The sequence below is a fragment of the Orcinus orca genome, chromosome 1 (assembly GCF_937001465.1).
Source record: "Orcinus orca chromosome 1, mOrcOrc1.1, whole genome shotgun sequence".
In the NCBI taxonomy this organism is placed as follows: Eukaryota; Metazoa; Chordata; class Mammalia; order Artiodactyla; family Delphinidae; genus Orcinus; species Orcinus orca.
This window is the reverse complement of record NC_064559.1, coordinates 212,277,807-212,302,065: the sequence shown is the minus strand read 5'-3', so window position 1 is coordinate 212,302,065 and position 24,259 is coordinate 212,277,807. Positions and strand designations below refer to the sequence as shown.

At 68.3% G+C, this 24,259-nt stretch overlaps 2 protein-coding genes across 2 annotated transcripts; one reads left to right on the top strand and one right to left on the bottom strand.

Moving 5' to 3' along the window:
* The first annotated feature begins 51 nt into the window (after window positions 1–51).
* Window positions 52–9,894, top strand: SCNN1D (sodium channel epithelial 1 subunit delta). Its single transcript, XM_049698485.1, is given in 12 exon segments — window positions 52–5,731; window positions 6,267–6,501; window positions 6,577–6,732; window positions 6,735–7,253; window positions 7,357–7,455; window positions 7,647–7,685; window positions 7,687–7,768; window positions 7,896–7,993; window positions 8,049–8,124; window positions 8,300–8,446; window positions 8,523–8,834; window positions 9,833–9,894. Coding segments are annotated over 12 exon segments (2,208 nt in total). The 5' UTR covers window positions 52–5,348.
* Window positions 9,870–24,258, bottom strand: ACAP3 (ArfGAP with coiled-coil, ankyrin repeat and PH domains 3). The gene is made up of 24 exons (XM_004272269.4): window positions 24,094–24,258; window positions 20,249–20,306; window positions 19,455–19,574; window positions 19,208–19,261; window positions 17,972–18,030; window positions 17,385–17,568; window positions 16,904–16,948; window positions 16,666–16,761; window positions 16,511–16,585; window positions 16,096–16,107; window positions 15,405–15,517; window positions 15,267–15,318; window positions 14,929–15,029; window positions 14,745–14,856; window positions 14,300–14,508; window positions 14,151–14,220; window positions 13,931–14,025; window positions 13,647–13,852; window positions 13,369–13,473; window positions 12,256–12,354; window positions 11,952–12,172; window positions 11,639–11,748; window positions 11,391–11,501; window positions 9,870–11,304 (listed from the first exon to the last, which is right to left on the bottom strand). The coding sequence occupies exons 1-24, from the start codon at window positions 24,138–24,140 to the stop codon at window positions 11,157–11,159; spliced, it is 2,502 nt and encodes an 833-aa protein (XP_004272317.1). The 5' UTR covers window positions 24,141–24,258; the 3' UTR covers window positions 9,870–11,156.
* Window position 24,259: the final 1 nt, after the last annotated feature.

The following is a 24,259-nucleotide window of genomic DNA, read 5'->3' as shown; positions in this document are numbered from 1 at the left end:
GCGCGGTTAGCCGGGGGGCGACCTCTCTAGGCGACCGGGCGGACGTCGCCTGCGTCTCGCAGCCGCCACCCGCCCCAGGAAGCGGAAACAGTAAGCGCATGGGCAGTGGCTTGCAGCCTCGCGGGGCGGGGCCCGAGCCCTTCTGCGCGTCTGGTCTGACAGCTGCGGCCCTCCGGTTGATCCTTCAGCCGCAACGCTGTCCGGCTGGCGGCCCCGGGGAGAGTCAGCAGCCGCAGCGGACCGGGGCCCCCCACCGAGCACGTTCCCCTCCTTAGGAACCCCGGCCTTCCGCGGGAAGACAGGTTCTGTTAGAGGGTGACCCCCGCGGTGCCGGCGTGAGCCCCGCCCGACTTCTCTGGGACGCCGACCCTCCCGCCGGCCCCCTTTCAAAGGATCGGCCCAGTGCGGACTCGGGGGCCCAGTTCTTGTGCCCATTTAGCAGGAGAGCGCGGGAGGCACTCTGCGTCCCCGGGCCTCAGTGACCGAACCACCTGGGGCCCTGAGAATCGAGTCCTGGGTGGCCTTGTGTGGCTGCGGTAACGCGTGGGACCCGGAGCCCCGCCAGAACCTGTGCCAGGTGGGGTCCGCCGTGGGAAGCCTGCCCAGCCCCTGCCCAGGGGGAGAGCTGTCCTCATAAAAAGTGTTGCACTGTTTCCCGACCGAATTTTCCACCCAGCCCATCAATAGGGTCATTATGCACCGTGGATGCCGCACTGAGGCTGGCTTTCCGCTCCCACGGCCCCCTCCCTGGCCCTGGGGGAGGGGGAGGCAGAGCAGGGCGGTGGGGCGGCCAGGGAAGGCCCCGGGGAGCAGAGGGTGCTGCCACTGGGACAGCATCAAGACAGCCCTGACCACGGGGCCTGGAGGTGTCATGTGCACCTCACATCTGCCTTGGGGAACACTGGGGGGCACGTGAGGATGGCACACAGGTGGGGTTCTGGAAAAGGGAGGGCTGGGCAGCTGGGCAGGCCGACACACTACCCTTCCTGGTGAGTGGGGCTGGGGGTGCCCACACAGGCTGTGCCATTGCCGGCTCGGCTGTGAGGCTGGTGGTGCTCGTCAGCCAGGACCCATCTGGAGGGGCCGTCGCTGGGCAGAGCACAGGGCTCCGTGCAGCAGAGCTGCAGTTCAGACCCCAAGTTCTCACCCCTGACCACGACCCTGACTGCCTCTCGGAATAGACCACCGGTCAACGGGGTAACTGACCACGTGGCGATTGACGGTGGACTCCAAGCCCTGACGGGTGTAGCCGTGGCCACTGGCAGAGGGCGGGAGGGCGGCCATGCTCGCCCCCGAGTCTGGACCACCCAGGGCGCCTCAGGCAGGATCTGAGCGGCCACTGCAGGGCTGGCCCCTGACCCAGGGCAGAAGCAGAAGGAGTGCCCGTCGTCCCTCGGCCCAGCACCAGGCGAGTCGGCCCGTGGGAAGCCAGCCTGCTACGTCTCTGGCCCCCAGTGTCCCCCGGTGCTGGCCCGCCCTCCTCCTGGGGAGGCTGACAGTCCCCAGGCCCCACCTCCTGCTGCCACGCTCAGGAAATAGCTCAGCCTGCCCTTCACTCCCCCGCCTTCCCCCCCACCCGGGCTCTGCCATCCCCACACAGGGTGGGCCCAGCTGTTTCTAGCTCACGGAGAGTTCTACAAGGGAGGCCACCCTGAGGCGCCAGAGTGTTTCAAATGCAGGTGTGGGGCAGACCCAAGGCCGGACCCTGAGCCCCACACGGGCAGCGTCACGCACTCTGCCCACCGCAGCCAGCCGGAGCCCCCTCTGTGGTGGCAGGAGCCCCTGCCTGCCACTGCGGTCAATGCCTGGGGGATGGAGAGTTTCTGCAGTTGCACCGAGGAGGCCCCTTACCCTCCGGCGGACATGGACTCCAGATGGGCCAGCTCCAGGGCGGGGAGGATGCCCCTACCTGCCCAGCCCCCCAGGAATCCCACACAACACGTGCAGAGCCCATGAGCTCAGACTTCACGTCTGTTGCACTGGAATTCCCCCAGGGCCAACCCTGAGCTGTCCCTGAGGGTGGAGGTGGAGCCCAGGCACCCGCAGTCTGCAGGGCAGCCCCGGCCTGCAAAGGGACACCTTGGTGCCTCTAGGCCCAGCCTCGGTGAAGGCCACCACTTGAAGGCTAGGGCCAGCCGTCCTTCTGGGGAGAGGGCGGGGGACGGGGGCCCTCCGCCTTTCCCTTCTCTAATCCTTTCAACATACAGCCGTCAAGGGAGCTGGGGAAGCCCTGTCCCGCCCCAGACACCACCTACTGCTCCTCCAGGGACTGGAGGGGCCTGGTGAGGCAGGCGAGGGCACGGGCCCAGAAGGGAGGAGGGGGCTGCTGGCCTCACTGCCACTGGACGCAGTCTCTGTGTCTCTGCCCTCCCAAAGGCAGGCTCTGGGGTGGCCGCCTCAGGAGGAGGAAGGAGGGGCTCTGACACTGGCCCAGTGACATCAGTTGGTCTCACCTCTGAGCCTCGAGGAAACTCAATCCCACTTTGTACCTGAGGAAACGGGCTCAGAGAGGTTGAGTAACTTGGGCAATGTCATACAGTCGATGACTGGCAAAGCTGTGATTCGCACTCACGCCCAGATGAGTCCAGGGCCAGCTCTTCCCCAAGTGTGACTTCCCTCTCCCAGAGGTCTCCTGTGGCCATCTGCCTCCTTCCAAAGCCACGAGGCTGGTGACCTCACGCCTCCTCAGAGCCAAGGCCCCACCAGAAGGGCCTGGTGGAGGTGGGGGCTTCCTCCCTCATCTCAGCCCGGGTCCTCAGCACCGATTTGGGGTGGGGTGTCAGGAACCCAGAGCCTGTGTGGGGAGGGGCAGAGGGCCTGAGTCGACCCCTCAAGCCTGGGACCAGGCTGAGGGTCCGGTCACTTGGGATGACGAGGCCTCTGGGTCATCCTAGAGCCATGTTGGGTCCCCCGGCCTGTCACCCTGGGGCTGTCCTGCCTCCAGCACACTGGCTGGCCTCATGCAACCACACTGAGGCCGAGGGTTTCAGCAACCGAGATGGTGTGTCCCTAGGGTGTGGTGCTGTCTTCGTGGGTGGTGCGTGGTCTTAGTATCTCCTGGGAGGCTGAGCTGTGGGCGCCATCTCCCACCTGGGCCCCAGCTCCTTCCCACAGTCCCCGCCTGTCCCAGGGGCTGGGCAGCCAGCCCTGGCAGACCCCTGTGTTCTGGGAATGAAGGCCCCTGCCCAGCGACCCTTGGCCACAAACACTTGTGGTCAGAGGCCTGGCAGGTGGAGGCGAGCAGGCATCCTTGCAGGCCAGGCTGGAGGAGAGTGGACAGGGCAGGGGGCATGCAGGGTCTGCTGTAGCTGGGTCCCTCCTCGCCCTCCAGAAACCTCGGGCCCCTCACCCCAGCCAGGGCCAGGGCCCCAAGCCTGGCGCAAGGAACCGGGGCAGGAAAGCTTCCCACCGGGGAAAGACGCCAGTGCCTGCAGCCAAAGGCTTCCCCTTCCAGGACCAGAGCAGGTGTGACTGCCCCCAGCCGGGTCCCTCCCCACCACCACGTCCCACGCCCAGCCTGTTATAAATAGGAGGCTGCCTGGCCAGCGTTGGGCCACGGCTGCTTTGTCACCTGCTAGAACCGCCAGCAGCACCGCCACTGTCGCAGCCACCCAGCACGGGAGGTTGGAGACACCCACACAGGGAGGCTCCAGCCTCAAGGTCCCAGGGGTGCCTGAGGTGGCCTGTGGCCGGGGCAGTTGGGGCAGGCCATCTCTCCGGGTCTCCCCTGCCTGAAGTGGAGGGGCCACGTCCCACGTGAGAGGGCAGGGGCTCCTGTCCACACCTTCATCACGCCACCCCCACTGACAGAGGGCTTGCTGTGTGTGAGAGGAGTGTGTGTTCGTGCAAGTGTGTGTGTGTGCGTGTGCTGCGTGAAGGGGCCATGCACCCCTGCTCCTGCCGCAGCTGAGGCGTCAGGGACCCGCAGTGCCCACACTCACCCCAGCGCATCCGCCCCAGTGGCAGGACCCCGCTCCCCGTCTCAGGAAACCCTGGAGGTGCCTGGGTCTCCAGAGCCACCCTCCTCCTGCTCCAGCTGGGGTGGGAGGCGGCCGGTACGGAGTCCCAAAGAACCTTCTGGAGTCCCTTTTGCCTCGCCAGTATCACAGGGCTGAGGATCCTGCCTTCCCTGTGAGGGCTCAGTGTGATCATGGGACACACGTGTGGGCAGCGCTCTGTCCCGTGTGGGACCCGCCATCAGCACCCCATGCTGGCATGTGCCCCTGGCCAGGCCACCTCCACAAACCCGAGGCCTGGGCCCCACACAGCTGGCTGGTGCTAGGGTGCCAGCACGTGCCAGCTGAATGCACCAGGCCCTTCCTCTGGCTCAGCGCCCTCCCCAAGCGCCAGCCCAGGCCCCATTGGCTGGAGGGGCCAGAACTCAGGGGGCTGCACCCCAAGTGTGAGAGGCCTGACGATTCAGACCAAGATGGGGACATTGTGGGAAGTCTGCAGTAGGCCCGGGCAGTGACTCAGTGCATGTCCTGGACCGGCAGGCCTGACCTGGTCAGGGCTCCACGGCCCTGCACACTGGGGGACCTGGGTCCCGGGACGCTGGAGCCTCCGGGTGGGAATGGGGGCCAGGCAGGCCTCGGGTCCACCTCCTTGCGGCCCTCAGATCCCCACCACGTCTGGCCCATCAGCCTGCTGCCTACTTTTCCGGAAGCCCGAGGCCCACGAATGGACCATCCCTGGGGACTCAGCTCGGTGGACAACTCCCCACCCCAGGCCAGCAGCGCCCACCGGTCTACAGGCCTGACCCTTGGCCCAGATGTGGCCAGACCTGCCTGGCTCCATCGGCCCCAGTCAAAGTGGCCATGCTGGCCGCTGAGGGTTGGTGGAGGCCGTGGAGGCCCAGAGTCCCGTCAATCCTCAGCACTGGGCTCTAGGCCCACCCTGAGCAGGTCACCTGGCTGCCCCTCACCAGAGGCCCCTGGCCCACTTGGCAGATGGCAGCAGAGACCCACCCAGCCTCGAGCCTGCCTGCAAACAAGGCCAGGCGTGGCCTGAACACCATGTCCCCTGCTGTCCCTGCCCCACCGCCCAGGCTCAGCTCTGGCCATGACAAGACACACCCGCAGAGGCCGCCTGGTGCCCTGCCGGTCATCACAGGGGAGGGCCGCAGCGTCGGTCCCAAGTATGGACCAGCTTCTGATGGGGCCTCTCTTGGGCATCAGCAGGCCGGGCTGGGCCACTGGAGGCTGAGGGACGCGACGGTCCCGGGAGTTCCCAGGGACAGAGAATGGAAGTCGATGGCATGGCCCCGGGTGGGGACACCTGGGTGGGGTCAGACCGGACGGTGGGCTGGGACCCCACTGAGGCTCGCTTCTGGGATTCAGGCTGGAGCCATGGCCCAAGCAACTGGTGGGGGGCCGGGGACCCGAACGTGCCCCCAGCTGCCGCCATCGCCACCACCACCCCCGCCCGAGGAGGAGCGTGGGGAGAGGCTGGTGGAGCTGCGCGCCTCGTTGAGGGAGCTGGTCGCCACCTTCTGCACCAACGGCACCATCCACGGCGCCATCCGCCTTGTGTGCTCCAGCCAGAACCGCCTCAAGACTGCATCCTGGGGGCTGCGGCTCGCGCGGGCCCTGGGCGTGCTCTGCTGGCAGCTCGGACTCCTCTTCAGGCAGTACTGGCGCTACCCGGTCATCATGACGGTGTCCGTATACTTGGAGCGCGGCACAGCGCAAGCTCTTCCTGTCGGTCACCCTGTGCGACATGAACCCGCACGGTGAGGGCTGCAGCCAGCTTGGGGCCCTCCCCACGTGCTGTCACAGCGGGAGCCCCCATCGTGGACCACTTGCCTTCCCCAGCCCTGAGCCTTCCCCAGCCCTGAGCCTTCCCCAGCCCTGAGCCCCGGGAGCGGGCTAAAGGGCGAGAGCCAGCGGAATCCTGGTGTGACCACTGCCACCCGGAGGGACGCTGAGGCGCTGGGCAGCCCGGGGAGGGGGAGGGGAGGGTGGCAGGGGACTTTCCAGAAGGGCAGGCCCCCCGAGAAAGGAGCAGGGCAACACTCCAAAGACAGGGAGGGGCCGTGAACGAGCCAGAGGGTGGCGGGGTCCACGGTGGGCGGGGCAGGCAGGCCGGGGATCTGACTTCCCTCTGCAGCCCCGGCTCCCGAACCCCCTCCTAGGCTTCTGAGGACGGCGGGGGATGGGGGCCGCTCTGCTCTCCGTGACACCCAGGTCAGAGCCGTGGGGACCGGCGTGGCTCTCCCCGCAGTGTGCGTGGCTGTCGTGGGGACTCGGGGCCTGGCTCTGACTCTGCTGCCCCCCACCCTGGCCCTGCCCCCAGGCCACACCCAGCCCGCCGCCCCCTGCGGGCGCTGGACAACTTTGCCCGGCAGAACATCTACTCCCTGTGTGGGTTCAACTTCAGCGACAGCGTGGACGCCCCAGGGGCCAAGGCCCCGGGCCCCGAGCCCACCTTCCAGCTGGACCGCGGGATCCACCTCCAAGGCTGAGCCCCCTGGGGGGCCAGAACAGAGTGGGCTGCAAACTGGTGAGTGTCCCAGCCCTGGGAGGTCTGCATGGGACGGGGCAGGTCGGAGCCCCACGCTGACCCCGTGCCGCCCAGTGTAACAGCGCCGGAGGCGACTGCACCCAGCAGGCTTACTCCTCTAGCGTGGTGGCCGCCCGGGAGTGGTACCGCTTGCACCGCGTGAACGTTCTGGGCCTGCTGCCCACGAGGACGGCCACCACAGCCGCGGCAGACACTGTCTTCTCCTGCCGCTACGACGGCCAGGACCGCCAGGCCCAGTGAGTGCAGGCGGGTGGCTGCTCGCCCCGCCACGCCCCATGCAGTGGTCTGCCGGCCCCACGGCTCCCTCCAGAGATAAGGCAGCTGTGGTCCCCTCCCTGCAACCCCGGGGCTGCACACAACAGGGTGATGGGTCAGGGGTATGTGCGGGTCTGAGCGTGGCCCCTGGTTCCAGACACTTCCAGACCTCGCACCACCCCAGCTACGGCAGCTGCTACACCTTCAACGGTGTCTGGGCCGCGCAGCACCCTGGCATCACCCACGCTGAGTGCCAGCCTGGGCTGGGTGTGGGCGGGGTGTCCAGGCCGGCCTGGCCTCACCCCCGGCCTCCCCCAGGGGTCAGCCTGGCCCTCGGGGCGAAGCAGCAGGATCATCTTCTTCTGCTGCCCACGGAGGCCGGCATCAAAGTCGTGATCCGCACGCGTGACCACACGCCCTTCCTGGAGCACCGGGGGCCTTCAGCATCGGCCAGGGACTGAGACCACCTCCGAGAGGTGGGCCGCCCAGCCTCAAGGCTCCTGGCCTCCGTGCCCAAACCTGGGGCCTCGGGAGCTCCAGGGCAGGGCGGCAGAACTGAACCACACCCCCTCCCCCCAGGACAAGGTGCACCGGCTTGGGAGCCCCTGTGGGCACTGCACAGACAGCACGGGGGGCGTGGAGGTGCAGCTGCTGTACACCGCCTCCTGCACCAGGCAGGTGAGGCGGGGCCTGGGGGGCATGAAGGAGGGGGGAGGGGCCCAGGGAGGGGGTTGGGGAGTGGGGGGGCTAAGGCAAGGAGTGGGAGCTGGGGGGCGGACAGGCCAGTGGGAGGAAGGTGGGCGGGCGGCAGGCCCGGAAGAGGGGCGGCGGTCCTGGACCCACAGCTCCAGTCCCCGCTGTTCCCCCAGGCCTGCCTGGTCTCCTGCTTCCAGCCGCTGATGGTGGAGCGAGACCCGCTCCTGCGGCTGCTTCTTCTACCCCCTGCCTACGGGGGCCCAGCACTGCAACTCCGTGCGGCACCCGGCCTGGGGTAGCCCCCCACTCTGCCGGCCTGCATGGGCTGCGGGGGGCAGAGTCCCAGGCTGCCCCGTCAAGGGCAGACCTCCCCACCGCCCCTGGGTCATTCCTAGCAGGTTCACCCATGACCCCCTCCCCAGGTCACTGCTTCCGCCGCCTCTGCAAGGACCTGGAGACCCACCGGCTTCCCTGCGCCTCCCGCTGCCCCCGGCCTTGCAGGGGAGTGGGGAGTGCCGGGGTGGGGTCCGCCCGGAGGCACCTCGCAGGGATGTGACGGGGTCTGTCTCTCCCAGGGAGTCTTCGTGCAAGCTCTCCGCTGGGACCTCCAGCTGGCCTTCCTCCAAGTCAGCCGTGAGTCCCGGAAGCGGGGTGAGGCCTCAGGGGCAGGGAGCTCTCCCCGGACTGACCTGTGTCCCCGAGGCCCTGCCCTCACACTGCCCCACAGCGCCCGGGGAGGAGCCGCAGCCAGTGAGCCTTGTGTGTGCAGGGCGGGCCAGGCCCCCGGAGCCCGAGCCCCAGGTGGGTGCAGCCCCCTCCTGCTGAGGTCATGTCCTGGCGCCCCCCTGCCGTCCTCGCCCTTCAGCGCCCCCAGGGACGGCCCCGCCCCTCTCGCCTGTGCCCCGCCCCAGGAGCAACCTGGCCAAGGTGAACATCTTCTCTCAGGAGCTCAGCTACCGCACGGTGGACGAGGACACCCGTCTATTCGGCAGCCACCGGGCCGATGAGCGGGGGTGGGGCAGGGCTGGCGCCCGGGGCCGCCGCTCACCGCCCGCAACACCCATATGTGCCACAGCTGCTTTCAGTCACGGGCAGCCTCTGGAGCCCGTGGTTCGGCTCTTGTGTCCTCTCAGTCGTGGAGATGCTGGAGCTGCTGCTGGACGCTGCGGCCCTCGCCCTGCTGCTGTGCTGCCGCCAGCTCCACGGGGCTCGGGGCAAGCCCAGGGCAGCCACGGGGATGCCCGCTCCGAGCCAGAGGCCGGCTGGTGGCCGGGTAGCTGCAGGCATGACGTCGAACGCCCGGGGGCCCAGCTCCACCTCCCATGATGTTGCAGGGGCTCCGGCAGGGGTCTTGGCTGGAGGTCAGCCCGGTGTGGGCCCCAGAAACTCCTGACACCTGAACCAGCCTGCGAGTGGCCTGACCCTGGGAGCTGTGGCAGCAGTGGGCTCTCCCGGCTGCCCAGGGCCGGCCAGTCCCGCCCCACAGGCCCCCCCCACCCCCGGCCAGCCGAGCCAAACCCGGGGCCCAAGAAGCAGCGGCACCAGAGCCCGAGGGCGGGCAGGCGCCAGGCGCTAGCACACAGGGCCTTCTTAGCGCAGCTGCCTGCCGGGCAGTGACCTCACAGGTCTCGGGGAGGCCTGGGGCAGGGAGCAGGGGAGCGTCCCCACCACTCGGGAGCCTCGCGTTCAGGGCGTGACGGAGCATCTCCCGTATGCAGGAGTGTGCACGCGTGCATGAGGTAGGGGGGGCGCCCCAAGGGAGTGTGTTTGTCTGGTGTCAGCGTCATACATCCACATGTTTCCGAGCATCAACACGTCTGTCTACACCTCCGTGCAGGTGTGTGCAGGCATCGGGCAGAGCCCCCCTCGCTCAGGGCCAGTGGGAGAAAGGGCAGGACGAGGCCCGGGCACTCAGTGACCTGGGCCCGCTTTGCAGTAAAATGGATGATTCTACCTGGTGGCTGTAGTGTGTCCTGCCGTGCGCCCCCCCACTCCCCCCACCCCCGCAGCGAGCTGAAGACCTCAGACCACACCCCCACACCCTCAGTCACGGACACGGTGGGAGCTGGGGAACGGGAGGGCGTGGGGCCAGAGCTTGCCCAGGGGACAAGGCCAGGGCCAGAGCACCCTCGCCAGTTGGTGTCCATCCCAGAGGAGAGCAGAGGGCCAGGGAATGGGGTATCAGGAGTTGGTTTTAATCAAAGCAGCCCGGGCTTCCACGAGGCCGCCAGCAGGGGCACTGGGCTCTGCCTTACTACATGCTTTGGGGGCACGACTGGTACTGTCCCACGCAGGGCCTCCCCTTGGGGAAAGCAGGGGACGCAGAGACCGCCCCCCCCCCCCCCCCCCCCGTCCCCAGCCAAGACAGAGCGGAGTGAGGTGGGCGAGGCAAGGGGGCAGGTGCAGGCGGCCGTTTATTAACTGTGATCTGGAACGGAGGCGGGTCCCGCCAGCCAGCCGAGGCCGCAGCAAAGGCCCTGATGCAGGCAGTGGGGCGGGAGGCGGGGGCAGAGCTCAAGCAGGGAGAGAGGAAGGCATTGATTCTGCTCTCTAGGGGTCACAGCCAGCAGGAGAGGGAGCTGGGAGCCCAGTCCGCACCCACCTTGCTGCCCATGGGGCCTCCCTGGGCAGTCTTTGCATAGTGAGCAACCAACTGGCCTTGGCCTGGCCGAGGGCCCGAGTTGGGGAGAGGCCCAGCCGGTGCCCCAGGGCTCTGGGAAGGGGAATGCAGAAGGCATCAGAGGGCCCTGGGGAGTGAGCCGAGGCCCCATGGGTCTAGCCGGAGGTGGTGGTGGGGGAAGGCTGGCGAGGGGGCAGGGCTGAGCTGCAGGCGCCTCCCCTAGCAGCAGGCAGAGCTGGGGGTCAAAGTGGTCCTTGAGTCCAGAGAAAAGATGTGAGACAAAGTGAGAAGGAGATCATTGTAGAAAACCTCTCAGTCCGTGACAAAGGATGTCGGATGCAGGGGTGGGAAGAGCCACACCCCTGCCACCCGCTGTGGGAAAAGGGGGGGATGGGTGGGGCTACGGGGCACGAGGGCCTGCATGGCCAGCCACACGGCCTCGGGACATCCGCACCCAGCCAGGGCTAAGGCCCCAGGCCAGAGCCCCCCAAGCACCCAAGAAGCCCAGCCTGGATGCTGGGGTCGCTAAGTGAGGTACGCGGGTTGATTCCCTGGATGGGCGGCCCCTTCTGCCCTCGCCACGTGCTGGTGGCCAGCCACCAGCCCCAGGGCCTAGTGGAGAGGTTCTGGGGATGTGGGAGGGCCCCTACTAGCAGGTCAGTGTTCTTGGGCAGTAAAGTGGGGGCACAAGGTGACACAGGCCCTGAGGGCAGAGTGGGGCACCAAGCAGCATGGGCCCCAGGGATAGAGGGGCATGAGGTGACACGGGCCTGGGGGAGCAGAGAGGGGCACGAGGTGATGTGGGGCCTTGAGAGTGGTTTGTGACACGAGCCAACCCAGGCCCCCTAGGGAGGGGTCACCCGAAGACACAGGGTCCCTGGGTGGGGTGATGCAGCACCTCCCAGGGGAGACATGGAGCTTCAGAAGACTCAGTGCTGGGGTCCTGCTCCGGGCCGTGGGGGTCAGGGCAGCTCCGAGGGGGGCAGAGCAGGCAGCAGGGCTCCAGGAGCTCCGGGGCTCTCAGGAAATGGGCTGGTGGGGGTCCCGCCAAGGCCCTGCCACCCTAGCTCTCATCCAGGTGGAGGCTGATGAACTCCTGGATGCACCTGCGGTACTGGAGCTCGGTGGGGCTGCTGCCAGCCAGGGGCCCCGGCTGGCCAGCAGGCGCCTCGGCCTCACGCATCTCCTCGGCCATGCGCGCCAGACGGAGACTGGAGGAGGGAGGGCCACGTGAGGCGCTTCCACCCGCCGCCCGCTTCCCGCCGCCCGGCCCCCGCCGCCCCCGTGCTGTGCTCACAGCGTGACGATGTCTGCATTCGCCTCCTGCACCGCAATGCTCAGTGGGTCCTGCTGCGTGTGGTCCAAGGCATGCTGGTCCGCCCCCCGCTTCAAGAACAGGCAGACCTGGCTGAGGGCGGAGGAGCAAGTCGGGGCGGGCCCTGGGCAGGTCCTGGCAGGCGACTCGGGTCCACGGGGGGCAAGGGGGGGTGGGGAAGGGGAGGGTGGGCGAGGAGGGGGCAGGGGCGCGGCCCACCCACGACTTACCCGGTGCGGCCCAGGAGCGTGGCATGGTGCAGGGGCGCCCGACCCCGGCTGTCTCTTTGGTTCACATCCGCTCCGTTTTGCAGGAGGAATTCACAGATGATCAAGGAACCCTGGGGGGTGGGTGGGGGGTGGGTTCAAACCAAGCGGAGCAACAGAAATGGTCCCTTGCAGGGCCCCTGTCCCCCCACCCCCTACCCCCCAACCCCCCCACTACGCCTCCCTGGGCGCCCCAGCAGGACCAAGCCCGGTCCTCAGCAGAGGGCAAGGGCCCCGCGTGCGTGCCGTGGAAGGGTGCAAACCCGCGCCCACTTACCCCCAGCACGGCCTGCACCAGCGGCGTCTTGCCCTCGTCCTCCGCGTCAGCCCAGTTGACCTCGGCTCCTTGCGCCAGAGCCGCGGCCAGTGCAGGGAGGTCTCTAGTGCGCGCCGCTCGATGCGCCAGTAGCCCGGGGTGCAGCTCGCGCACGTCCGCCAGGCCCCAGGCCTCCGCCTCTCCATCTGCCTCGCCGCTGGACTCCTCCGACTCGGCACCCTCTGCGAGGAGGGGGCGGTCAGGGCCGTTGACCTGGCCCGCGGTGGGGGACAGGTGGCACGGGACTGGGGAGCTGCACACCCACCCTCCTCAGTGACGCGGTCCACCACGGAGCCCACGCCGAAGGCCAGGACATCCGAGCTGCCGTCGGAGCTGCCCCCTAAGCCGCTGTCGCTGCTCAGACCTGCAGGGTCCGCAAGCAGAGGAGGTCCTGAGCGCTTCTGCCTGCTCCCACAGCCCTGCGGGAAGGCTGGCACCCTACCCACCCTCCGGGGGATGCTGCGGGGTGAGGGAGAGGGGAGCCCTGCCCAGGATGGGAGGAAAGGGGAGAGAATCAAGTAACAGCTTGAGAGAGCCAGGATCGCCCGTCCCCCAGGAGCACAGCCACAGGTGGAAGTCCGCCCTCTCAGGTCAGCCCTAGCTGTGGCCAGTGCGGGCTGGGCGGTCACCGCCCAGAGGTGGGGTCTTTGCCAAGCCCCAGACACAGCCCCAGGCCACAGCGAGCGAACTTGGCCCTGCTCACCCAAGGGCAGCCCTCACAGATGAAACCAGGCTGAGGGATGGTGAGACAGTGCCCTCTGCTGCCTGAGGGGACCTCCGTCACCCCAGCAGCCTGGCCAGTTCTTGGCCCCAACCTACGCCTCTGCCCACGCGCCCCAGGCCAGTGGGTGCTGACAGACGGTTAACGGGGTGAGCCCTGACTTGTAGCGTTTGCACCCCCAACTCCAGCAGGGGTTGGGGAAGATGCACACAACTGTCTCTCAGGATCTGGTCCCGCCCCCAGCAGGCACGTGCACACGTGCATGGGCACACGCCCACGCAGGTACACACGTATGCACGTGCACTCACAGGCGTGCACCTGTGTGCACAGTCACGCCCTTACACGCACATTCCTGTGCGCCCACAGCACACGCGCCCACGTCACTCCTGAGGGTCATGGCCCCAGCCTCCAAGCCAGTGGCCAAATTACCCCCCGCCCCTCAAGATACTGTCCCAGCCTCAGCCCTGCTTGACCTCCAAACTCTCCCCATCCCCAGACCAGTCCCTCCTGCAAGGAAAGCCCGTCCCTCCGGTCCCTGAGCGAGTGGCCGAGGCTGTCCCGCACTCATCCACCCTCCAGGCGAGCGTGCCTGGCTCCTGCCCTGCTACCCCTGCTGAGCGGGGGTGTGTGTGGGGGGGTGGGCAGCAGGGGACTTACTGCGTGGACCGGCTGCAGCAGCCCCCGCGTCGAAGTAGGAGAAGAGGGAGTCCAGCTCATCCGGGCAGAAGAGGGAGTCCCTGCGGAACCTGGGCTCTGTGGAGCCTGCAGGGCGGGAACCAGGCTGCGGTGGGAGGTGGGCAGAGCTTGGGGTGCCCGTGAGCCCTGCCCCCCCTCCTACCATCCCCCCACACCCCGGCCTCCCTGGGATCCAGAGTCTGGAGGCTCACGCCCTGCCCAGGCCTGTGAGCTGGGGCGCACCTGCCAGACCCTCCCACCTGAGCACAGAGCAGCCACAGAGGGCGGGACGGGCTCCATCCGGATCTTGCTGCGGCGGGTGGTGCGGGCACGGGGGGAGCTGTGGTGGCGTGGGCACTTCTGCGCCCGCCAGCGCCGTGGGGCCTCCCGGGCCGGTGCCGAGGGCGGCTTCCGCACGAACTTCTTTTCCACGTATTTGTCCTTGATCCAAGCCTCCTTGTCCTGCCTGGACCGGGACTGGACGTGAGGCTGCACTCGTGGGCCGGGGGTCCCCTGGCCCTGCCCAGGCTGCCCCCCACCTCACCTGGGGCTGCTGGCCGTGGGCTTCCTGCTGCCTGGCCCTGCGCACTGGGCCTCGTAGATCTGGTTCACAGTGCTGTTTCCCAGCTCACACATCAGCTGGCAGGAGAGGGTGGTGTGGGCATCAGCCCAGCTCACTGAACGCCCCCCAAGCTTGCAGACCTGGCTCCCGCCCCCGACCCGCTGCCCCCAGCCATCCAGAGGCCTGTGACAGCCCCCCACACCTTCAGCAGCTCCGGTTCCCACGAGTCCAGGGTCAGGGACCGCACCTTGGAACAGTGGACGCCCAGGCTCCTGGATGGCGAGGCGGGGGGAGGGGGAGTCAGGGCACGCCTTGGCCCCCGCGCCCCACCTGGCCACCCCGTGGTCCCACCTGTGGATGCCCGAGCACTCGATGCAGAGCAGCACGCCCAGGTTGATGCTGGCCCAGCGCGGGTCCGGCCGCCCGCAGTCGCCGCACTGGCTGTTCCCCGCCACGTGCTGCATGCGCTGCAGCACGCTCTCGCCCTTGACGCTGCGTTCCCGAGAGTCCGTGGCAGAGTCGATGCTGCTTGTGGACGGGGACGCCGTGCGGTCCAGCCTCTGGAGACAGGGTGAGGGGTCGCTCAGCCCCATGGGAGCTCCAGCCCCAGTCTCCCCAGCGGGGCCCCTCCTCCTCCCCAGACGCAGGTGCTGGCACAGGCCAAGGCCCCTGAGGCCCGAGCCCGCGCCCGCATGTGTGCACACACGCTCACGTGCGCGTACACACGATGCACACGCCTGCTCGCGTGCGGCCTGCGGGAGCTGTGCGCGCGTGTGCAGGGCGCTGGAGGGCCCACCTCACGGTAGCAGCTGTCGGGGCTCTCCCGGTAGGCGGACGCGATGCTGGCTTGCACAGCCTGAACCCACGCCTGCCGCAGCTTCTCCGAGTCGGCCTGCAGCATGCAGCTCCTGCGGGGAAGGGCCGTCAGGCCGCGCGGGCAGGGGCTCCCTCCGCGCCCGCCCTGGGCCGGGCCTCCTCACTTGGTGGGCGACACGACCTCAAAGCAGAACCTGCGCTCGACGTCCTCACAGGGCTTCACGGAGCAGAGCCGGAGGTCATCCACCACCACGGTCAGCACGTCCTGCGGGCGGCACCGCCGTGGCCCTCGCACTCAGTGCCCAGCCCTGCCCCGCACCGACCGCCCATCCACTGCTCTACTCAAGAGACGCCGACCGCCTGAGACTTGAGTGGCCTCTGTCCCTGGCCACTCGGGCTTTGGTGCCTGTCAGCACCCTCAGCCCTGTGACGCCCCCCACCGATCGCCCACCCCAAGGCCTGGTGGGGAGGCCCCGGTCGTTGCTGCCTGGGCCCAGCGCACCTTGAGCTTCTTCTGGTAGACCAGCTGGCTGTTCTGGATGGAGAACCAGCGCCTGGGCAGGGGGATGGGCCAGGAGGGGTCAGGCCGGGCCGGCCCCCATGCCTGCCCCTCACCCCCTGAGGAAGGGCCCTCCCTTACCGGTTCCATGTCTTGAAGGCGTTGCTGGCTCTCTTGAAGAGGTAGCCCTCCATCACCACACCACTGGGAGCGTCCACGTCAAACTCCACCTTGGGCTCATCGTAGGAGAAGTCCTGGGGGTGGTCGGAGCCCAGCCCCCAGTGAGCACCCACCCGCGGCTGCGGGGACACTGCCGCCCTCTCGGGCTGCCCCAGAGGCGAGGTGGGGGGGGCGTCTTCACAGCCGCTTCCTGACCCAAAACCCCGTGGGGGCAGATGCCTCCCGTCACAGCTGGGGGCCCGGAGAGCTCCAGCCCCCACCCCCCAGCCTGGCAGAGCAGCAGGCTCTGGGATCAGGAAGGAAGCTGTCCCCCATTCATGTCGCCAGCTGGGCTCCCCGACCAGCCTGACAGAGCTCCATTCACGCGGGCTGGGGAGACACTGAGCGTTGTCCTGGGCGTCCGGCAGTGGGAGAGGAGGCCCAGCCACCTGCTCCCCTGGCTGAGTGGGGGCGGGAGGGGACAGCTGCAGCTGCTCCCAAAGGGGACGAAGGGGACGCGGTCCCAGCTCAGCCACCTCCGCTGGAGCGGGCCGCGCGTCGGGAGCTGCGCCGGGGCCGTGGAGGTGTCCTTGGTGCTGAAACGCCGCGGGGCGGGAAGGGCAGAGGCCCTGCCCACTGGGGCCCCCTCCCCCCGGGGTGGGCGCCCACTCACCTGCAGCAGCGTCTGAGGGCGAGAGCAGGAGAGGTGGGAGGAGGGAGAGAGCCAGTGAGTGAAGCCCTGCCCCCTCCCTGACGGCTGGGGACTGTCAGCTCCCGCCCCGCAACCCGTCTCTGCCCCCGGCCGCGCCCGGCCAGCTGTGGCCGCAGTAGGATCCCCGTCCCAGCTGCAGCCCCAGCGTCTGTGGGCTGAGGGGGCTGGCGCTGGCATCTAAGTGACCGTTCCACTGTGCTGAGACCCTGAGGGTGGGGACCCCCGCCTCTGACTGCAGTTCAAAGATCAGAGTCAGCCTGGGGAGGGATGGGGCACGTGTCTGTGCGCTGGGCCCCCCAGGTCCTCGCGTGGAGCGGGGTGAGGGGCAGTGGACCCGGAGCCCCTCGGGGGGGCGGCCAGGGCTGCAGGGCCTCACCCGCTGCTGGATGGCGGCGTGCTTGCGCTCCATCTCCCGCTTTTCCACTGCCGAGTCGATCACCAGCTGGTCCAGCTGTGGGGAAGGGCACAGAGAGGGATGTGGACCCCCTCCCCTGACAAGCTGGCCCCAGGGCCCCCTCCCCGCAGGCTCACCTCAGCCGCCAGCTTCTTCATGTAGGGGTCCAGCTGGTGCAGCAGGCTGTAGCCCTGCTGGAAGAAGCTGTACTGGGCGTGCATGAAGGACAGCATCTGGGGGGTGGGGTGGGGCACGCAGGTGAGGCCCCGCCCCCAGGGGCAGTGGCCGGGGCCCCAGCTTTTGCACCCACACCCAGCACGCCTGCGGCACGTGCCTATTCTTGAGGGCAACCCCTCTCCCTCATCCAGCACTCACAGAATCCAAAATCTCAAACTTCTTCTTGGCCTGGAGAACGTTGATCTGCCAGGGGAGGAGTGAACAGGTGAAGGGGTGTCAGGGCCAAGGTCGGACCACGACCTGGACCTTGCCACACTGTCCATTCAGGGTGCTGTGGTCCCCCAAGACCTCCAGCTCATCTTCAGCTCCCTGAACTGGTGCCCATCCATCCTCTTGTGGTCGCAGTTCAGGACACTGGGTCCCTCCCATAGGCAAAAGCCACAAATTCTCTCCCTTGCTTCAAGTCCCTCCAAGCCCTGCCTCAGCAAGGCCTTCGAGGCCTCCACCCCCTGCAGCCCACAGCCCTGGCTTGTCCCTAGCCCAACCCCACCTCGGGCCTTTGCGTGGGCATCCGCCCCCCATGTCTGTTCCCAAGCATCTCAAGTTTTCTCAAGCCAGAGGGGCCCCTCCAGACAGCAGCTCCCTGTCTGCAGGGACACGGGAACACCCAGGGGCTGACCTGGAGCACGTAGTCCAGCGCCAGGTGGCGGAAGCACTTCCGGGCGAGGACCAGGGCACCCGCGGCCTCCTCCGCCTCATGCGGCCGGTGCCTCGGGGCCTGCGCGTTCCTCGCCAGGGACAGCTCCATGTCCTCCCGGACCCTGTCGAACTGCTTCTTAGTCTCCTTGAACTTGCGCACGTCTCTGGAGGCCGGTGGGCGTCAGGTCAGGGGGTCCGAGGAGGGGTGCACGTGGGGTCTCCCACCTCTAGGGAACGCTCTCCCTGCTTCCAGCCCCTCTGTGCCCTGAGCCTCCAGCCCCGCTGCCCCACCCCCTAGCCACCGCTGGCTGCCTCTTCCTTCTCAGGCCCCTCCCCCTCACTCCCAGGATTGGTCCAGCCTGGGGGGACCCCCAGCCTCACCCCGCTCCGGACTCTCCACTCTGGGGGTTCCCCAGCTGTACACACAGCACTGAGCTGAGACCCCTGCCAAGGCCCCTGGACCCTCCCAGATCAAGCGTAGCTGCGTCTGCTCCCCCTTCCAGCGTGGGTGTCACCCTGACACCTCCCGGGGCCGGGAGAGGCCAGGCCTCCCTCGGGGCCACTCACTCTTTGACGAAGTTGTGGAGCTGCTGCCGCACAGACCTCTGGGCCTGGTCAAACAGGATCTGGGGGCAAAGGAGGGTATGGGTGTCAGGCATCTGTCCCCACATGACCCCAGAGGCCAGGCCCCAGGCCCCTCAGGTGAGAACCAGGGAAAGGCCCGTCCAGCCCCACCCTCACAGAGCCGGACTCGCAGGGTCACAGGCCCCCAGGCCTGGGTCGGCGGCCAGAGGCGACAGCTGTGACCACCTGCCCGTCCCCCCCACCTGGCTCTCAGCCAGACTAGAAGCCAACGCTGTCCCAGATGGACCCCCTCTTATGGTCCACCCCACGTCAGCCCAGACAGGGCAGGCGCACACAGAATCCCGAGGGACACCCATAGCTGCCCGGCATTGGGAGGCCACCTGGGGGATGCCCAGCCCTGCAGTAAGAGGGATGGAGATGCAGCCGGAGCTCCCGAGTAATCTGGCCCGGGGGTAGGGTGGGGCCTCCCTGCAGCATTGGCCGGACCCAAAATCAGACCCCAGAGAGAGCTGGGGCCTAACCAGGAACAGACAGACAGACACACGGGGCAGGACGGCAAGCCATCCGGCGCTGGTTTATTTCTGAACTTCCCCTACAGGGGACGGGCCCCTTGTTTAGTCTGGGGCTCTGGTTTCCAGGCCACGGTCTGACCACCCACGTGTGCCTCAGTCTGTTCTGTGTGTCCACAGTGGGGGCCGAGGGGCTCGAGGGGCTCACGCAGACCAGTCTGGGTAGCAGCGGGGTTGGGAGTCATCCGGTAGCTGTGGGGTCAGCCGGGGAGATGCTTTCGTTGCCTGGCCCATGACCCCTGCCGGGTGGCCCTGGATGACCCTCTAAGGCCTTGCCCACCCCAAGCCCCCGCTGCCCTCAGCCCCGGGCAGGGTCGAGGTGCCTCCCGGCTGGCGGTCTGGCCCTCACCTGGGACACAGCATTGTCTCGGCGATGTGCCACCCCCCACCCCCACCCCCACCCCCGGCAGGAGCAGAAACGTGGCCTCCCCCACCGCCCGCCCCTGCCAGCTCAGCTCAAGCGCGCGGAGCCAGCCCAGAGCCTTCCAGGCTGGGCGGGGCCTGCAGGGAGCCCGCAGGGGTGGGGGCGGGGGCTGCCTGGGATGGGGGTGGATGGGAGGACAGATCAGGAAGCCGCCGGGTGGGTGGGCCCTGCCCTATCCTCCCCCCCCCCCCGCCCCCCCATCGCCCCCACCCGGCCAGGGCTCACCATGTGGTAGGTGACCATCTCCTGCAGGCTGTCTCCGAACCTCTGCAAACATTCCTGGGGGCAGGGTGGGTGGGTGGGGGAAGACCCTTGCTCAGATGGGATGGCTGTGCCCCAGTGTCCGGCACCTCCCGCCCACAGGCCGCAGCCCAGCGCAGACGCCCACCTGCTCCCAGGGACAGGGCACCCTGAGGGGCTGTCTGCCCTCGCCTGCCCCTGACTAGAGGTCAGAGGTCAGCTGCCCCCTCACCGAGATGACGGTGTCGCCCTGGCACTGCTGGGACAGGTCGCGGACGCCACTCACGAAGAGCCTGTTGGTGGTGACGTAGGCCTTGCCAGCCTCGATCACGCCGCTGCACAGCTTCACCAGCTGCGGACAGGACGACGGATGGGGCAACCCTCACGCCACCAAGAGGCCAGGACACACGGGCAGGGACCCAGACAGGGCAGCCGGAATTCAGCTCAGGGTCGGGTCCGTCAGTGCCCAGGACACAGCTGCCCCCGAGCAGCCCCGGGCGGGAAGGGAAGGCCACTGCCCGCCCGCCCGCCCACCCTCCTGAGCCCACCTGGCACTGGGGGACAGCTTGGCATGCCCCAGGCCTCGGCTCCAGGGTGGGAGGTGGGAGGGAAGCCAGGAGCAGGGAACCCAGGGCCGGGGGGGCGTGTGGTCCTGGACAAGGGTCAGCAGAACCCAGCCAGCGAGGGGCTCAGGGGTGCCACCCCTCCTTCCTCCCTCTGGCTTTGAAGCCTGTGCCCTTGGCCCCTAACCCAAGCACTCGGAGGCACAGCCCCTGGCAGCTGCCCCCGCCCCCCGCCAAGGTCCCCCACCCTGCTTGGCTTGGCGGGAGGAGACCCGGCAGACACAGGTGTGTGTGGGATGTACACCCCGGTATGGGTGTGACAGGCCGGTGATGGACAGGCCCACGTGCTGTGCACACGCATACTCGCGCTCACACTGGTGGCCATGGGTGAGCTGGGCCAGGGCCGCGTGGGGGACAGGGAGAGTAGCCCCGGGCCCTCCGTGTGCCCCCAGGCCCCCCTCACCTTGTCCAGTTTGGCCTCGATCTCAACCACGTCCGTTTCCACCTCGTCGATAGTTGCCCTGCGACAGGGACAGGGTGGCTGGAGACCCACCTGCAGCGAGCCTCCCCCACTGACTCAGCTCGGCCTCGTCTCCCAGGCACCTCCCCAAAGGGGTCAGCAGTGGGAAGGGGCTACTCTGCCGATGGCCACTGGCTCCTGCAGGCCCACCTGCCTCCACACGCCCCTCAGACAGACCAGGAGGTGGAGGGTGGCGGTGAGGGGGGATGGAAGAGGGAGGGGGAGAGGGGGCAGGACTGGGACCGTGACTCCAGAGCCGCAGAGCCACCAGGGCCCACTGCCACCCCAGGCACATAGAGGCCCAGTTGGCTGTGACGCCCCCATCTGGGGTCTGTGGACGGGCGGGGGTGGTCAGACAGATCCCTAGCACAGAGGGAGCGGCTGGGGTCCCGTGGAGGTGCACATGCAGGGCCTCGCTGGTCACCCCCCCCGGCCCAGCCCCTGCACCTCTCCAGGTCTCAGGGTTGACCCCGAACCCCTTCTGGACCCCCACCCCCCACCCCTCAGCTTCTGCTGCAGCCCACCCCGGCCTGGGGCTGGCAGGCCCCGGGGCAGACCTGTCTCAGCAGCTCTGCGGCCCCGAGAGATGCCTGCAGAGGCGTGCCCCTACCTCCTGCCTGCTCCCCAAGCTCAGAATACCAGGTAGGCCTCGTCTGCCTGGCAGGAGCAGTGGGCCAGACCCCGGAGGAGCCCACTCCCACGGGCGCGGCCTGCCAATGGGGCTGCCTTGGGGAGGGAAGAGTTAACGTCTGACATCACCAGAGAAGCCAGTGGACGGAGAATCCCGGAAGGCAAGGCGAGAGGCAGATGGATCAGGCACGTGACAACCCCCAACACTCCGGGAACAGGAAATAGGGAAATAGGGCCAGGATCCTGCCCTCCCCGCCGGCGAGCTGGGCCCATCTGGCCTCCGGGGTACCAGGGACAACAGGGAAGGAGCTCCCGCCAGGGCCAGGGCAGGGCGAGGCAGAGGAGGCGGTCCAGGTCTAGCGGCCCGTCGCTGGCCCCTCGCTGCCCCCCAGCTGGCAGAGGAGGGGCGTGTTCCAGGCTTTCCCAGGCCTGGGGGGAGGGACTTAGTCCCTCACGCGGGGTGCAGCTTGGGACGCCCTCAATTAGGAGGTATGGGGTGAGTGCCAGGCTGCCCCGTCAGGACCCTTGGACCGTCCCACCACCCTCCTCCTCTCTGAGCAGCCCCTATCCCTTCCCCACGGGCTGAGGGGCGTCTGAGTTCCAGAGAAGGAAGGGGTCAGAGGGGACATCCGCTTGGACCGGTGGTGGCCCACGGCCTGCAGGTGCCCCCGCCTGAGACTGCAGGACCCTGACGGCTGCTGTAGCCTCCCCTCCCCCTCCCCCTCCGAGGGTCACAGGGCAGGGAAGGACCACCCACCCAGAAGAGGGGGATGAGGCTCAGCCGCCCCAACTGCCCTGGCCAGCTGCGTGGAGAGCTGTCACCCTTGGGCTGGGTTGGGGGGTTTGTCCCTAGAGAGCTGGTGAGGGTGGGATGCACCAGAGGCTGACAAGTGTGCTCATGGAGACAAGGTGGGCGCTCAGCAGACAGTCCGTCCCGGGGGCCCCACGCCCCTCAGGTCTCTCCTCCCCACCCCCATGGACCAAGGCCTCCTCTCCTGCTCTCCCTCCAGGATTTCCTCAACAGCTTGGATGCTGGGGAAGAGGGTGAGGCCAGCTCCCCCACCAGAGCCATGACTCAGCGCCTGAAGCCCCACCCCGGGGAGGGGGCACGGAAAACAAGGGGTGAGCGGCACCCCGCCGGTCTGAGAGAGTCTGGACCCCTCCAGCCACGTGCATCCTGGGGCTGTGGGGCTTCCCCAGGCCAAGAGCGCGTAGGCAGGGTCCCCCTTCCCAGGGCTGGGGCTCCCATCGCTGACCACACTCTCCTGCCTGGCCCCGCCCTAACCCCCTGCCCCCAGGCTGGCCTCCAGGAAGTCCAGGTTACATCCTCCGCGGCACTGACAAGGGGACCCCAGAAAAGCCTCAAAAGCCATCACATCTCAGCCCAACCAAAACCCACCCAGTGCAGCTTCTGTGGCCCAAGGTCGGGGGATCTCCTTGGACCCCAGCCCGGTCTCGGCTGGGCACTCTCCAAGGAAGCCTGGCAAAGCCCAGGCGCTGCTGCACCCACTGCCGCACCGTGGGTACCACCAGCGAGCAGGCTGGTGTGGGAGGGAAGGCCTGGAGGTGAACGGGGTGCCAGCGGCCCTGATCCAACCGGGCAAGCTGGGCCTGGGCCCCTCCGCGACGGGAGGGGGAGCACGAGGCTCCGCAGCCGGGGGCCAGGGTGACGCTGCGGTGCTTCGGCCAGGACCAGGCCCCCTGCTGCGGCCCTGGCTACACCTCCGCCCGCCGCCTGGGCCGTGCTGGGGGCCCAGGATCACGGGTGCCGAGTCGCTTACACCCCTCCCTCAAGCAGTCAGGAACAGAAGATGGGAGAACACAGAGGGTGGCCCTCAGCACTCTGCCCAGGGCCTGGGGCCACTCTCTGGTCCGACCCCTACCCCTCATCCAGCCTTTCTTGGCCTTTGTTGCTGACCCCTTGTGTGGCGGTTGGGCAAGGGGCTGGCTCTAGGGAGTCGGGGGTAAGGGTACTGATGCTGAGGCCCTCCAGACACCCACACACAGGCCCTCTGGCTAACACACCCCAAAGACCCAGCGCACGCGCGTGCACACTCGCGCACGGCCAAGTGCGTGTGTGCAGAGGCGTGGCAGATATGCACACGTGCCATCAAACACGCATGCACGCAGCAGCGCAACGCACACGCAAAAGGGTGCACTCGCTGATACCGTGTATAGACACGCAGCCCGTGCTGAGATGCACACAGGAACGAACTAACGTATGCTTAGTGCCTAAACTCACACTTTTATGACACACACCCACTATGCATCTGTACTCACACCCAGAGGTGACACATGCACACGTGTGCGTGCACCCAGCACTAGTCTGGACGCACGCATCAAGCAGCCAGTCCAGGGGTGCACAGCTCACCCACACATTCACGTCCAAGGTCTGGCACCTCAAGGGAGGGTGCAGAGGAGCAGAACTCACACGTGTGCACCCGAGCACGAGCACAAGCATGAGCACCTGACACACGGGAGGTGCCCCGTTAAAGCAGATGCGCGCGCACCATGAACGTGTTCACACGGATAAGCCCGCCTGCACTCCCAGGAAGGACTAAAAGCACAAACCCAGGGCCGGCCACAGCGCAGACCTCCACCAGTCCCTGGAACCCAGTCTGCTCTGGTAGCGCCCACCCTGCCAGGTGCCTAGGTCACCCCTGCCAAGCAGCCGCCCGAGGCCCTAACCGAGGCTCCAGCTGCCTGCCCCCTTGACTGCTCTGGGCACGAGGACCAAGACAGATTCCATGGGCAGACGCCCCACGCACGCAAACGACCCTGGCCACAGCCGGGCTGCAGCGCCCGGCTAGGTCTCAGCCCTGTGCAGGTGGCCAGCACGAAGGTGCAGACACAAAGCGGGGCGGACACTCCCACGGAGAGGTGGCCGCGCCGGCGGCCGCCCCGCCCCACGCGCGCACCCTCCGCGCGCGGCGAGCAGCACAAGGGGCATCTTTTGTTCCGGGCTCTCGGGCCGGGGCGCTGCGGGCTTTGTACAAGACGTGTCCTCTTGCTCTCGCCTCTGGCCCCGGCGCCGGGCACAAAGGTGGCACCAGCGCCCCCGCCCGCGCCCATCCCCCGGCGGCCCCGGGTGCCCCGAGGGGCGGCGACCCCGCGGCCCCGCGGATCACAAAGGGCCGCGCCGCGCCCCGGGGGCGCACCTGAAGCGCGGCGAGTCCTTGATACACTCCTCGAACTCCACCGTCATGGCTGCGGCGGCGCGAGGCGCTCACTGGCACGAGGACCGCGGCGCCCCGAGCGGCATCCCCTGCCGGCCCGCCCGCCTGCGCCGCGCCGCGCCGCGCCGCGCTCGGCGCCCGCCCGCCC